Source organism: Anomalospiza imberbis, chromosome 10, assembly GCF_031753505.1.
Source record: "Anomalospiza imberbis isolate Cuckoo-Finch-1a 21T00152 chromosome 10, ASM3175350v1, whole genome shotgun sequence".
NCBI classification, from domain to species: domain Eukaryota; kingdom Metazoa; phylum Chordata; class Aves; order Passeriformes; family Viduidae; genus Anomalospiza; species Anomalospiza imberbis.
The window spans coordinates 15,885,232-15,901,115 of record NC_089690.1 but is presented as its reverse complement, the minus strand read 5'-3'; the positions used below and the strand labels follow the sequence as shown (position 1 = coordinate 15,901,115).

General features: G+C 39.0%; 1 protein-coding gene and 1 long non-coding RNA gene across 10 annotated transcripts in view; one reads left to right on the top strand and one right to left on the bottom strand.

Moving 5' to 3' along the window:
- The window catches only part of LOC137480032 (uncharacterized), a 50,716-nt gene extending 37,445 nt beyond the window's left edge, over positions 1 to 13,271 (top strand). Inside the window, exons 2-4 of one of the 2 annotated variants that reach the window (XR_011002673.1) lie at positions 2,326 to 2,419; positions 12,362 to 12,528; positions 12,627 to 13,271. This is a non-coding gene — a long non-coding RNA (uncharacterized lncRNA). The remainder of the gene's footprint in view (positions 1 to 2,325; positions 2,420 to 12,361; positions 12,529 to 12,626) is intronic. The other variant, XR_011002672.1, reaches the window with a different exon arrangement.
- The window catches only part of SPHKAP (SPHK1 interactor, AKAP domain containing), a 65,621-nt gene that overhangs the window by 33,803 nt on the left and 15,934 nt on the right, over positions 1 to 15,884 (bottom strand). For 7 of the 8 annotated variants that reach the window (XM_068200857.1, XM_068200864.1, XM_068200856.1 and 4 more), the window contains 2 exons: positions 12,342 to 12,444; positions 6,031 to 6,141 (listed from right to left, as the gene is read on the bottom strand). In XM_068200857.1, the coding sequence (XP_068056958.1) occupies positions 6,031 to 6,141; positions 12,342 to 12,444 (214 nt within the window). Of the gene's footprint in view, positions 1 to 6,030; positions 6,142 to 7,500; positions 7,673 to 12,341; positions 12,445 to 15,884 lie in introns of those variants that run through there. The other variant, XM_068200859.1, reaches the window with a different exon arrangement.

Below are 15,884 nucleotides of genomic sequence, written 5' to 3'. Positions count from 1 at the left end.
TATTTTAATGGCTGAACTGCATTAATGAATCTTCCCAAGTTATCTCTTCATAATCCACTGCTTCAAAACCAGCTGTGAATATTTTCTTGCCATTAAAGCTTATTCCTTTGGGTTTGATGTAATTAATTGCTACTTAAGACTCAGAGAAAATATTCCAATAAATATTTATGCCACATGCACCATCTACTCTCTCCAGTGCCCTGTATACTTAATGTTTAACAAATTTCTGCAAACCTCAGCCTGCAATTTATGTTGGAGGGAGCCTGTGGCTATAACAGCAGCAGAATCACAGATGTCCACTCTGGAGGTAGCAGAAGAATCTCATTTCTTGATAAAGCAGGTCATGGAGGCATTGAGAATATGCCAGAGTGGAAGGCTGGAGAGGATACAGCTGCAATACCATGCTTGATCTTCCCAGTGCTTATTTATAGCTTTGTCAGAGTAAGGTTAAGCATCTGCTTCTCATAAGGACAGACAGAAAACCACTGCAGTGTGAGACTCATGGAGGGACATGAAAGTAGATGGCAGATGTAGACAGAAGATTAAAGACTGTCCCATGCCTAAAGTTACAGGAAAAAGAAGAAAATTTATTGTCAATCTTTCACACTCTGAAATTCATAAGGCAGCTTTTGACTGCTGTATGATACATGTGTGGTACTGAAGATGTGGAAATGCAACCCTCTAAGGGCATATTTAAATTCTGTCTTAACATTAGCTCATATGTGAAGATATATTTTTCAGAGCCAAGTATGCACAAGAGCAGAAAGTGAAACATATTTTACAGATTATACAAGTAATCTTTTCAGTGGTCTTTTAAGCAAGTGCTCAGTCTGCCTGCAGTGCGCTCCATAAGGCAGAGAGCAATTGGTGAAGAGGAGAGGTTTTATTTCCCTGTGCAAGCCAGAGGGGGGCTTTCTGGAAGGTAAAGTTCCTTACCACAGCAGCATGAACACCCACACATGCCTGAGAAAGGACTACAACTTAATGCCACAATTTAGCCTGCCGCTGTTGATTCCTGCACCATGTCAGGATGTAATTAAGGTATCATCAAGCTGAATAGGAAGATGAGACTTAAACCTAAAAATATCTCCAGTAATTATGGTTTAGATCTGGAAAGCAATGGATGGATTTTGATTTCTGAAAGAGACAATGCTGCTCCTGAAGATGGTTGAGTAATTACGGAGTGAAAGGTAAAATAAACAGCCCTGCCTATGACATAGTGCTGAGGTGTGCAAGCAATCTCATGAGGGAGGAAAAAGGTCTTAGTACATAGATCTGGTGGTTTTAGGCAGAAAAATAGGGCTTTCCTATGTTTGCTAGCAAATGTAAAACTTCATTCAAACACAATAAAACAAAGCACCTGTTTCAGCTGTGCATGGCCACTATTCAGGAACACACATGGCTTTGTTTTAAAACAAGCCAACAAACAAAAATCTCCTCCTTTGGGATTCAAGATTGCTCTTCTGTATTTGCCTGTGTAAAAACCTTGTTGACTACTACCAGCCTGGGGAATAATCCTTCTTTCTGAGCTCCTGTATGACTACACCATCACTCTTCAGTGAGGGCATGGTCTCATCCTTTGGACACTGAAGAACATAGTGGATACATGGGGCCTGACTAAGGGATAGAAAATGTCCCTGACACATTGTCTGCACTATGTTACCAAGTTACCTGGAAGTAATCTAGTATGAAAAACTGATGTTAAAAAAAAAAAACCAAAAAAACCTGTGTATTTTTACCTAAACATCCAAAGATATGTAGTACCATATCTTAAAAAAAAACTTGGGTGAAGAAAAGAATGCAAACCACTCATAATATACTTTATTTCAAGTGAAACCTGCTGTCCTTTATTTCATCCAAATACACCTTGCCAAAGATTTTTCCTTTCTGCATATGTTATCACTCAGTTTGAATTAATTTGTGGTAACTGTTTCCTGGATGTTTTTGTTCCATCCCTTGAGTGAGCACTGGCATTTATCTGACAATATGGTGAGATGATTCAAGGAAGACTTGGCTAGAAAAACTAATTTCTTAATTTCATAGTTACTTTTCTCTCTGAATAGATTTACTGCACATTTGTACAAATGCCAGGGCATTAAATGAGATGAAGCAGGAGCTGGAGGAGGAGGTGAGACCACAGAAGCCCTGATTTGACCAGGTTAAATTAGTGCATAAGGACATCCTTAACCTCCTCCTTGTTGTTTGAAAGCTTGATGCCTAAACTGCAATGAAAGTGATAATGCTGAAATACCTGCTTAGGCCAGCAAAGCCAACCAGTTGCAAAGCAAGCAGCAAGTTCTGAAAATCCATTCTTCACTATCTGAGTTAACAGAGACACCACAGGCCATGTGATCCATCATCACATCACCTGTTTGCTCTGGTAACAATCTGGTTTCTCTCTCACTTGTCACTCACTAAGGTAAGCATTGCTTCCCTTCTTTGCAAAGCTCAGGTTTGTCTCCTAGGTTGGGTATGTTCTCCTGCACTAAACTAACCAGTTTAACTAACCCAACTGTAATTCTTTCTCCTTCTGTGCTGCAGACAGATTAGGGGTTTTCCATGTGGCATTAGCCCACTCAGTGGCTGCTGCTGCCTCCACTGTCCCCTTCCCCCAGTCATGCTGCCCGCCACTCTCCTTTGTGCTTCCACCATCATCACCAGACCACTTCCAAACAAGCGCCAATGGCACAGGACACAGAAAAGCAGCCAACAATTAGACATGAGGGTGTTTTACCATGACTGAATTTGATTGAAGTTTGGGCCACTGTCCTTGTCCTTTCCCTCTGCTCTGACCATGTGTTCCTTCTGCTCCCTTGGGCTGGATTTAACCAATATCCAACTGCCTATGTTTATGCATACAGCCTGCATTACTTACATCCCTGTATGGAGCATTCTGGAGTGAGCATTTTTGTAGTTACAGAGTAGGAGCACTTGCAAATGGAAAAGCTGCTGGACTATTTCAAGAATGTTTCAAAACCTTTAACACTTTATTGAAAGTGTTCTCTCATCCATCTGCCTGCAAATCCAGTATTTTTCTCAGCTTTAAGGAGATATAAAACGATTTAAAATGAGCCCTTGTCACATCCTGACTCTTTAAAAAGTGTTATCTTTTCATGCTAAAGTAAGAAATGAGCACTGTTTCTTAGTGCTTTGTTTTAATTGAAAGGCAGGTATTTTCCACCTTCCATACTGCCATTTAGGGGTGTAAAGTTTCTGCTTCTCCAAGATATTAGACAGGAAGTTTGCAGGATTTCTGCCAGTCTGTAAATCCACTGCCCCTCACACAAAGGCACACTGCTTGGAAATGAGAGGTTCTACCTGCCTACATCAGTGGTTCTCAAGGACAATTCCCTGTTAGGCTGTGTGGAGTGGGAATGTCTTGCTCCCAGCCTCCGTGTTGGGACAGGATGGTCATGCAAAGAGTGATGGGGTGTGATGATTTTGTGGGGAGATCATTGGAGCCTGGGTTCATTTTGAGAGATTTTTTTTTTTTCAGTGCAAATATAATTTCTAAAGGATTTTGCTGGCCTGGAGCGTGAAAGGCCAAAGCATCTTGAAAATTCACTTACAAGTATCTTGAACCAAATGAATGCCAAATATCTTGCAGGACTATACCACCATTTTTTTTCATCATTTCGTTTTGTATCCTGTTTTTTTCCTAAGTAATAGTTTAATGACTATGTTAATGAAGAATTCCTAAAAGAAAATTAAGATACATCTTTAGCAGTGTGGCAATACCACCTTAAACATAGAGATGCTGTAAAAGCATTGTGAAGAAAAGTGTTAAATCCCAGCAACTGCTAAGATAAAGTCATAATTGACATTTCTGTGTGCAAGATGAAGAGACTGTGCTTTAGGAGACTCCAATGCTAGAAGAAAACTATAAATCATCTAATTAAGCATGAGTTTAGATTTCTTAACTTGTACTATTATAAGCCAACCTCAAATATTAAGCACTGGTAATTAATCTAGATCTAGATATTTGGAGAGAAATTAGGGACAAAATATCTGTCAGTTTTTTCTTTTCCAATAAGGTCTTCATAAAAGCATGTCCAAAGCAGGAAACATTTGTTAGAGGTCCAGAGAAAGAAAGCTGGCAATAGTGGAGTAAGCAAAAGTATCTCTTTTTATGTGAAACTATTTTTATTTTATGAGGTCACTCTATGGGGCAAGAAGAATGTCACCTTACAGAAATATTAATTTCATTTATAAATCGCTATGTGGAGCTTATGCATGATTATGTCCCACAAATTCATGTATTTTATTCCATCAGGTGGATTTTGATTAGGTTCTCATTCAGTAGAAACAAACAAAACAAGACATCTATAATTAAACTACTTCCAAAATACTACCTGATTATATTAACAGGAAACTATGTATCCTAATCTCAGTGGTAAACTGCTGCTAAACAGTACCATTGTTAATTGAAGTAAGTTTAATGAAATGTTTACCAATTAGACAAATATCCTCCAAAGAGAAAAAAAACACTTTAATATTAGTCTAGAGGAAGAAGCTCTTTAAGGTACTTTAACCTTTTAAAGCAGACAGCATGGCAAAATCAGACAATGTTGCCTGAAATAAGGAGGGTAGCAACGGCATAATCTTTCTATAACAACTTATCTTTGCTTGGTATGCCCAGCCTATCAAAGATAAATATAATTTCCTCTAAGATTCTATGAAAAATTAAGCAAAAAGTCAAAGGTCAACAGGTAGAAAAGCAAGCCACAAATAATTCTTATATTAGGTAGTAATTGTTATATTAGGTAGCAATTTCCTCTGAGGAAATAAGCCTAATTTTTAGGATATTAAATACTAAATAGTAACATTAGGTGACTATAGTCAATATGTTTTGCATTAAAAGTAATCCCTTCCTATATGAAAAAACGAGGATACCACTGGTTATCTGCCTGATGAGCTTGCTCTGGTTAAGAATGTGTTCGGGTTCTCACCTTGTAAGGTTGCTCACTTGTACACTGGGACTAGATTGTGTATTTTGCTCACTCTGTCTTGTGGAAACTGATAGAGCAGTGCTGGGTATGACTGAATTAAGCCAAATAACCTCTGACCATATTCCTAAATGTCACGGCTGCAATGACACTGCTGTGTCACTCCTGCTGCTCTCGGGAACTCTGCGTCACCCCAGGCAGGACGCGAAGGCTCCGGCCGCCGCCTCCATGGATGGAGATTCAGTTTCCTGGCAGCAGCAGTCTGGGTTCATCAGCTGGAGCTGAGTGTCCGTGTCCCTGAGGGAATCCCAGCAGGCTCTGTGAGAGCCTTCATCTGGTCTTTAGGTTGCGTGCAGCACAAGCAGTGCTGGAAACCTTTTACCTGCGATAAAGCTGATCTTTCCTAAAGCCCTTCTTTGCTCATTGAGACCAGGTAATAGCATTTGAACAGTATTCTGAGGAGAGATCTGCTCTTCTGAGTCCTCCATCAAGTAAAAAACTATTAAAAACATAGCCATGTATTTCCATCCAGTTTCATGCAGATAGTTTATAAAGCAATGTAACTCCTATTTCTTCATGCACATTGTTAAACAAAAGCTGATCTTAATCACATTATAACCCACAATAATGAGATTAAAATTTAATTTCAAGTGCAAAATAATTTTGTATGAGTTCTTCAGCAGCTTCCTTTCATCTAACAGGGAAAGAGCTTTTTCTCTTTAATTGTGTCTATCTGCCTTCAGGAACATTGAGCAGCCTTCTAAACATCTGCTCTTTCCAACCTGCCACTTAACAAGTTATGGTTCGGAATAATTTTCTCTTTGGCTTATTTTTCTCTCTTGTGAGTTGCAGATTATGAACATAAAAAAATGCAGAGAGCCGCCAAAGCCTGAAAGCCAAATATGGGGAAATCTCTGCAGTAGTCTTTATTAATGTGTTCTGTATAGAAATCTGTATTTTTAGTTTGTATGTTTTTTTTAAAAAAGAAAGCTGCAAATTACAGACTTTTTTAGTTTAACATGTACTGTGGTCAGCTCCACACCCTATCCAAATAACTCTCAAGGAGATGGCAGTGAGTACTTACTGAGGCACAGTTGCTCTCCGACTTGTCTTCTAGAAAGCCAATTTGGCATGGTGTCCTCTGATTCTGCAGCCAGTAGTCTGTTGATTCTAGCAGACTGTTACTGCAGAGAATCTGTTAAAATAGTTAAAAATGGTTAAAATAATTACACATTTTTCTAAGCCCTATTGTGCTTTGGGGGCCAGAACCCTACTGTTGTAACTCAATGGAAATTTAGTTGACAAAACTGGGGGGAGTGGGGTGAGGGGGAGAAAGATGGGCCAGACAGACCTGTTTGGTTTGGACCCATCCAGTTACTGCAGCTTTAGTCAAATCACATATATATGCCCTGAAGTATGAACCTATTTTCTTCCAGAACTGAGAGTCCTTGGAGGTAGACACTTGAAGAAAATGCCCAAACCCAGTATTTTTGTTGAAAATTATTGCTATTCGTTTTGTTCTGCATTAAAGTGATAAACAGACATATTAGGGAAACTAATTATTCAATTACACCAGAGTACACCAACTTGCAGCCTTTATGACTGACTGTATCTCTCTCCACAGTAGATCAGTACTACTCTTTCTGCCAGCAGCCTCATTTCAGGGACTTCTCCAAACTCCTCCTTCTTAAACAAGTTTTTCTGTTTTCTGAGAAGGTGAAGTATTTTGGACCTTCTGTAATGAGTCTTGAGGTCAGTCAGCACCCTGAGACCAAAATGTTGAGTTTAATCTCTGTGTTGACTCAGCCCTACAGTGTGTGCCACAGCTCCACTCAAAACCAAAATGGGGCTACAGAGATCTGTAGACTTCAAAGAGGCAAAGCCAGTTTCTAAATCTGAGGCTTAGATTAAACTGAATTCTTTACTTTCTGCCTCTGCACTAATATTCTACCATGAAAAAGAGGGACCATTAGTATCTTTAAAACAGCTAGGGAACAGCAGGAAAAATACAGCTGCACCATTAGTGCTACTTATAGAATATTTCCTATGGCTTATCATCTTCCCTAGGCAGCAACGTTAAGAAGTTAAGAAGTATGTTTGTGAAATAGATATATATTTTATTTGTACTTCTTGCAATTCTTGTATTACATGGAAATAGCCTGTACTCTAATTTTTGGACTTTTAATAATTATATTTAAAAATATAAATTTGTTAATATACCTAGGGAAGAAGATCTATCTACAGTACTTTCCTCTGCCTGACTGCATGTTTTGTATTGACACACATTTGTCCTGCTTCAAGAACACTTAATCTCTAAGCCTAGATCTCTTCCTTAGGAAGGGAAGTGAGAATAACTTGTGAGTCCTTCTCATTCCTCAGGGAAGATGAATGACTGTGGAAAGCTCATCTGGCCAGTTGACACAGTTGTCTAATACTTGGGGGCATCCAGAAGTAAGCTTATTACCACCCACAGACTAACTCCCGCTCTAATTTTTATCGTTCTGGTAGAAAGTCAGTTCCACAGTTAATATTTCACTCCCTGTATTATACTTACATTGATTTCTGAATAAAAGTCAGCAGGAGAGGGATGAGGAGGTAATGGGTAACACCACAGGCCCTGAGCTTGGCCTGCTTCAGTGCCTTTTTCGGTGCCCTCCATGGAGACTTTCCACCTTTGTGCTTGTTTCTCAGTACACCAGCCCTGCTATGGGTTTTCTTCCAATGGGCTTTAAAATACAAATTTAAGGTTTACAAAATACTCAGGGGAAGTACTGTGCCCAAAGACTTTCTTCTGAGAATGCCAAAGGCTCATGAATGCTTCACCAGCCTCTTCTTGGGGGCTGCTAGCTAATCTTGTTTACCAGTGAAATGACTCTGCACTCAATAAATTTTATAACCTCCCCTCTCAGTGCAAAAAGATTCCTGCCATCATAACTAACTCCAAGACTAGATAGAGTAAATAATACACTCCATATCCCAAAGAAACAATTTCCTGTTAGTGTAATCAGCTGTTGTGTGGTTTTGTTTTTTTTTTTTTTTGAGGAAATCTTGTAGCATTATGAACTGGTTGGTAAAATCTAGAATTAAGCATTCCTTTCCTCTTTCTGAAAAAATTACCATTCTCTGAGGCTTTATGAAGACAACATAGAATTGAACATATACAAAAACACACATACACATATATATATGATTTCAGATTTAATTAGATTCTAGACATTCTCATCCTCAAGGGCTGAAGTTCTAATAAACATAATCCTGTTAAAACATAATTTTGCATACACAGGAAACTTTTTTTTTAGCTTAAACAGCTTTTGCTGTAACAAGAAATCTTGTTTAATTTCCTTAAAGATCACAGTGAATTTTTCTTCGACCTTAATTACTTTAGATCTTTCTTTCCCAAAACTCAGTTTCTGAGAAACTGTGACAGGCAGAAATTTATCATGCCAAAACAAGGTGCAGATATCCTTGGTGCTGCTCATCTTTGTCTCAGAAGGACTTGGTGTGCATTTCAGAACAGCTCAATCATAGCAGATGTATATTGTACATGATAAACCCATGAAATGAGCTGGGCAGTCCACACTTCACCCGCTTTGTCTCCTGTGGGATGTTAAATGACCCTTGGTAGCTTTAATTTTCTTTCAGAGATGTTTTTATCAGGAAGCAGATACTGGTAAAGACAAATGTTTTGGTCAGGTCATGGTTGCCCAGCTTGAGTCACACCAGGGTGGTTTACAAGTTCCAAGGCTTTACATTGCATTTAATTTTTTGTATGCAGATTTTCATAACAGACTTTGAAGTTAAGGATAGAAATTACTACATGGAAGTTTTGGACAGCATGTGATTTCTAAGTAGCCTCAAGTAGATGAACATCATTAGTAGGATTACGTGTTCTCTGGGCCAGATTCTGCTCTCCTGTGCATTAGTAGTTCTGCACAAACACTTGAGGAAGAGGGGTGAATAGGTGTAACACTTTTAATACTGGAGGTTGGGGAAAATAATTTACAGCAACTTGGATTTGAAAAGGACGGGTGAGAAAAACCAAACCAGATATACTTGAGTTCACACAGCAGAAGTTGGCAGAGATCACCTGGTCACATCTAATGAACAGAGGTTGCCTCAAAATAATTTGGAAAGGCTCCAGAAACTACTCAGGAAACACAGTGCTGTGGGGATGGGAGAATGCAGGAATGTGTGCCAGAGGTGTCCTCGCACATGGTTTGGTTTTACACAGGTCTGAGTTGCTGCTCAGGAGATGGAGGTGACATTTGAGTCAGTGGAAGCAGGAGGGAGGGGTAAACCTTGGATCACTTTAACTTCCATCTTAGGAAACACAAATTCTTGCATTAGGACCATTATAGACATGGTATGGTTCAGAGCTTTCCCCTTAGTACTTCCATGGAGGAAGGATAATTTGAGCTACCCTGCAATGTTGATAACAGGTAGGGTTACACACACCTGCTGTGCAAAAATGTATCTCAAGAAGCCATGTGAACTTTTGGGCATATTTCTTTGGTAACAGACAGTCTTACTGTGATCAAAGACACATATGGTAAGAATAAATGGACTATTTCTTACAATTGCCTCTGGCTATTGTAAGGCAGTTCTCCCTGTTAAATAGGTTCATGTGTTTAGACAAAGTGGGAGTTTGCACATGCATGAAAACTTGATGGGATATTCATGCTTTTAAAGAAACATACATTAACACTATTATTTTACATTATAGTAAAATAATGTATGAATGCAATGATCAAAAGTGTATAAGCTTGAAGGAGTTGATCTAAATTAACAGAGCTAGTTAATTAATCAAAAGCAATGTGAGAACTCTCTGTATCTCTACCAGCATATTACCACTGCTATTCTTGTATTTAAGCATTTTTTTCAAAATATACTGAGGTGATCTGTACCAAACAACAAGAAAACGAGCCCTCTTCTCCTTCAGCTGTCAGTCTGCAGTCCAACCCTTTAAGGCAAACAGTATCACTTGCCAAAATTTCATCCTCCTGTCTTGTACTTCTCTTCATTCTTATTTAATTAAGACAAGTGCAGGGCCAATCCCACTGACACATTGTTAGGATTTTTCCTATAAGCTGCAAACTGAAAGCAGAATTTGATTCATTGACCATACTCATGTGACAGCTGCACACACTATACTGCTGTGTATCTGGTTTGGAGCAGGATCATCACACTCAGAAAATAATTCAGGATGAATCTGCATCATGCACTAAATGTGAAATCAGCAGTAATTCATGGTTCTAAAAAAAAGTTTTCCACTCTCATCTAGAGACTCAGCCGTCAGCATTACTCAGTGTGTTGTGAATCAATGAACTAAACCAGCCTCTAGCAGAGTGTGGATTAGAAAAGTCACTCTTTCCCAGAGGAAAATACTGCATATGAGTTTAGTGTAACAGCTTCCTGCTCCCTGATTTAGATCACAAGACATTAAAATACAGTAAATATCTATAACCGAGACAGCATTAAAAAGGCTCTGCTCCACAAATGAAACATCTGCATCTTCATGACTGAACATCTGAATTGCTTTGGTTAATTACTACTCATCAAAAAAAGATAGGAAAGTGGGACATACAGAATCAAATGAGATATCTAGGGGCACATCTTCTGCATTCATTTAGGTTGGTCTGTGTAGTAACAGGCTACATCTCATACAGTTCCTGACAGGAGCCATTCATGCCAAATATAACTACTCAAACCTGCAAGTCAACTGTTTAAACTGTTCCCTTGCAGCAGGAGGCCACAGCATTTCACTCCACCACCCATTACACATCTAACTTCAAAATCACCTAACACAGGTGAATTTGAAGAATTCTTCATCCTTTTCCACACCTCCCCCCACACATACACACAGATAAAAGGTAAACTTTTATGTTTACATAAAGGTAAACGCTGACAACAGTGTAAAGAAGCCAGAAACAAACTGCTGTTTATCAGAAGTATTGTCAGAAGTGAATAACTTCTTTTAGTGCACTGACAGTCATAAAATGGACTTGTTTTACAATGAACAGCTCAGATGTATGGGATTGGACAGGTGAAGCAGCTCTTACACATGGGATACAGGATACCCTTTAAAAGAGAGTGATACTTATGAACGTAACCAAGCAGGAGCCTTTTTTATAAAGGCAGTGGTGGCACTTAGTGTTGTGCCACTGTCCTTCACTCTTATATAAAGTAGACAACTGAGATTAAATGAAAATTTAAGTTGTTTTTCCACATAGTAGATTTTCTGTCTATGTGAGGATTCCAATTACAGTCAGCAGTATTTTTTAAAAACTAAGTGTTATTTGCAAATGAACCCTTTGATCAAATGAAAGATTGAAATTTTATCTTTTAGCCATGTTGGGGTGAGGAAGAAAAGCCCAGTCTCAGCATACACATCTGTCTTATTGAGTTCTTTTTTTATATCAATGATGATATATCTAACACAATTTCTGTGCATGGTTTTCGGTATAAGGAAAAAATCTTTAGCATCTACATGTTTTATCCATCACACTTCTTACAGAAAACAAACAAACAAAAAACTCCAAATGCAAAATGAAAGCATTATTAAAAGACAGAATTATGAGAAGACTAAATGAACTGTGAAAGTTTAAAATGAATGCTATCTTTTCAGCTGTAGAATTATGCCTGTGGGAGACAGTAGAGCTCTGAGGTTTATTGCAGAGTGAGAGGTGAAAGACAGCCTGTCCTCCTCAATAGTCTCTGGTAGTGCCCCCTTCCCTCAGACTGCACTGCTATAACAAGCTCCTAGGAAGGAGGAATAAAAGGTTTTCACCTTTTATTATCAGTTGTACTGAAATTAGCTACACACATAAAATGACATTTGAACCCCCCTAATGACATACATACACTCAGAGGTATCACTTTTTCCCCCCCACATGCTCCAAATTAAATTATTACATATAAACCTGTTTTTAGGAAACAATATCAGCATCCTATAACACCTCTTGTTGTAGAAACCATTTCAATCAATATTTTTTCATGAAGGACCCTCCATTGTATTGACCTGAGAGAAGTAAAGCTCTGTCTGGGTCCCAGAAACTTGTCAATTATTGATGAGCAGTCCTGAAGGTATTTGTGCTATGCATGGCTTTTATTTCATATAATGAAATGTCAGATAATGAGGTAAATTAGAAATGTTCAATGGGAGTTTACCTCCCATACATGTATAATGTATTTTGGGACCAGACAAGTATAGACCAGGCAGACAAAACTTGCAAGATACCACAACAGAACCACGAAGTTACTTTTCTGTATCAAACCTTTTCTAAGTATCACTTAAATTTTGTATTCCTCACTAAAGCTGAAAGCTAAAAAGCAAAGCTATATATATATATATATATATATACTGGACTTTGAATATAACATAAACTTAAAAGTTACCTTCTTACATGCTGTGACAGAGCTTCCCAAACTGCTTGCAGAACTGTCTGTGCTGCTGCCTTGGCGCTCTGGGACTTCATGCATCAGTGGAGATTCAGAGTTGCTGAGGAACAAAAAAGAAACAAGCCCCCAAAAACCTTTCCAGTGACTCAGCTACATAAATAACTCAAATAATACCAAAAGACAGGTCAGTAAAGAGATATAACTTAGAATACAAGATGCTGTCTGTACTCTCCTAGGTGATGTTACTAGTCTATTTATTGCTAATTTTCCCTTTTTTGGAAGACTATCCTGAGCTACACACTTTGGATATAAAATAGCAGACTGATGTCTTTTGAAGACTAGAGGAAAGCATAAACTGCCTACAACCAGACCTGTCTGTCTTGAATGCCACTGTAAAAAGTGGTACTAGCTTGTTTTCATAAGCAGGCAGCTTGGAGCAGCAAATGAAATACTTGCTTGCAATAATTCTGCTTGGTAAACAACAGAAATATTTGCTGCATTTTTACCTGCCAGGATGGAAGTAAAGGGGTAATGATTACAAAGTAAAAAAACACAACAGGAGAGGCAATATTCTGTAATCCAGATGGAACAGCTCAGTAGACTGTAGGTTTGGGGCTAAGCTAAATCATACACATATTCTGTTTTGTGATTCAGTGGTACACAACAAACATGTTTACTTTGGAACTGTGCAGATGTGAAGTACAAAACCATAAAACCAAGTTCCCCCAGCCAAATTATTTGCATACACAGCAAGAACCAACAGTCATACTTTTCTTTTGGAATAGTTCAGGTCAGTCTTCAAAGATCTTCCATTGTTTAATAATCACATTGGTCCAAGATTAATGAAGCTTCTCCTTCTGGTCATGACATGTTCACAGTTAAAGGCCACATGTGCTACAAGGACTATTTATCCAGGAACATACTAAGAGAAAAGAGTCATGTTCTGCTTCCCAGACTGGGTCTTTGAAGTGCTTTTAATTATTGCAAGTCACCTATGAGAATACGTGGAACATGTTATGATGGACCATAAAGAGTGGCCAGGTTACCATGGCTCGAGGAATAATCTCTCATTGGTTCCAATGAGATAACAGACTGTCCTGCTATGCCCAAACCTAAAGTTCATTTTCCTCAGTCACCTTTACTGGGCTGTAAACCAGTATGGTAAGAGGAGGCCACTCGCACTTTTTCCCCTGAAATCCAGAGCCATGCTAAGGCTAAGGCTACCTTTGCCTCCAAGATTCATGCATGTACCTTTCACCTGATACTGCTTGGGCTAGCCATGAATATATGCATTCCCACTGGTAAGAAACTTTGTCAGTGAGAATTCTCTGACATGTGTGGTGCTACTCCATAATAATTTAAAAAAGTATCTAGATGTGCTGGAATTAGAAAAGTTAACAAAAATTATAAAACTAATTTAGGACTTGTTAATTGCTACCTGGGGGGAAGTTTAATGAATCACATGGGAGGACAGAATATAGGTGCACAAGAGAGACCAGAGGGTTAATTGACTTCACTTGGAAAGTGTGTTACCACTTAATACTCTGGAACATACCAGCATCATTTGTACTTAGAAAGAAGACTTTTGCCTGTTTACATAACTCTGCTTCATTGCTCAGATGATATAGATACACAGTAATATTTCTGGGCAGTAATTTTTCTGGCATTTGACAGAGCAAAACAGCATTTTATAGCCCTTATACTGAGTTCTTTAACAGAATGAGGGAAATTAAAAAAATGAAGTCAATTCTGTTTTTTTATCTCCATTTAAAGTAGGAACCTCATATTCAGAGGGTCAAATCTTATATAAGTTAAGTATCCTCCTTGATAAGTCCACACTGAGATGCAGCCTTTGGACACAGTAAAATTCACCACTCCCAGCAGAAGCTGTGCACTGCCTCTTTTTATAAGATGCATCACATCTACAATCTAATAGAAAATTACAGATCAAGGCTGACCTGCAGGGTGAATTACAAGGCCTGTTGTACTCTTTTCTCCTGCTCTTCACTGAGAGGAAGGCTGAGGGCCCTGCCACAGGGAGATGATGGGCTGCTAATGACTATTTGCTCCCAGTTCCACTGTGTACAGGGAATTGAACTTCAGTGCCTGAAGTGTTGCTTCGTCTAACAGCAACAAAGATAACATTTTGACAACTACCTGAAGGCCTCTGGAACTTAATTAAACAGTACAAATAGACTATCACATTAATGCATAGCTGGGAAATGTAGTTGGAGAGTCACATTCTGGAGTATAAACAAATCTGTGCTACCTCTGGACAGTATTTCAGCAAGGGGTAGCACATGACATATCCAGTACAGAAGTAAAGCTCTCCTCCAAGTCATGCAGAAAGTGAAATGATCTGTAAAAGCTTCTTAATCCTTTAAAATCTGTGTCCTTTTCAAAATAAGCCCACTTTTCATTTGCAAATACAGAAAACCTTGTTAAAAAGCACATGCTGACTGAAATAAATGTAGAATGCCATTAAATATTTTAAATGAGACTAGGCTTCCACTCACACTAAAGTTCTGACAGGAAACCTAACTGCCTTTGATGTTCCCAAAATTTGGTAAACCCAAATCCTCTTGGCACCTATCCCAGCCCTCGGAGTTTTATTTCACATCCAGCTGATTACTTGGAGCACAGGAAAAATCAGCAACTGTGTTTCACAGGACAAGGGACAATGCATTTACAAGTATCTCTAAAACTTCCAGAGCTTCTTTTTTTGCCTTAGGTTCATGTCTCTTGCTCTGTAACTGCTGAGCAGAACCCCTGTTCTCATGCTGCACTGCAGTTCAGCATCTGAATTGTGCCAGGGACAGAACTCTGGGCTCTCACCGCTTGCAAACAGCTTCAACCAGTCAGGGTTCAGTCACTGAAATGCAGAAATTTTTAACAAAGAAGTGTCAAAATAGGAGAGCTACATTCAGTTTTAGACTCCACAGCCTTTTCCTTATTGAGTTTATGGCTAAACAATTTCTAGAAGCACAGGGAAACCCCCTGGCCACTCTTGCTGGTCAGTCAGGTACATGACCAGGTGTGACACAAAGGAGATCTGCAGCACGGCATGCCAGCTGATGGGAAAATGAGCACGCAGCTGTGCTTCTGTAGGCTGGGAATTCAGCACCACAAAAGTGAGTCTTCCATAACTCAGGGAAGTGCATGTATGAGGTCCTGCATAGATACTTTCAGGGGCACAGGTCTTTCTTCCAACACAGAACATGGATTTCACTTTTCAACATCTCTTTTTCAATTATCTCAACTCTCAGTTAGGGCAAAGTTTTCCTCTTCTCTTTATCCCATGGGTACTCTTTCTAAGCTTTCATTTTCAACAGGTGTTTTCTCAAGAGACCCTCCTTAGGCCATACAGCTCTGCCACCCTTGCTCTGTAGCAAAGGTAGTGATACAAACCTATTTTTCACTAACTCTCCAGGGAAAAACTATTCTGGCTTTGAGAAGCTTCTGCTCTCATTAGTTCCTCAATAGCAGGAGGCAGAATGAAACTCTTGCAGAGATGCAGCCAGCTCATCATCAAGTGATAGC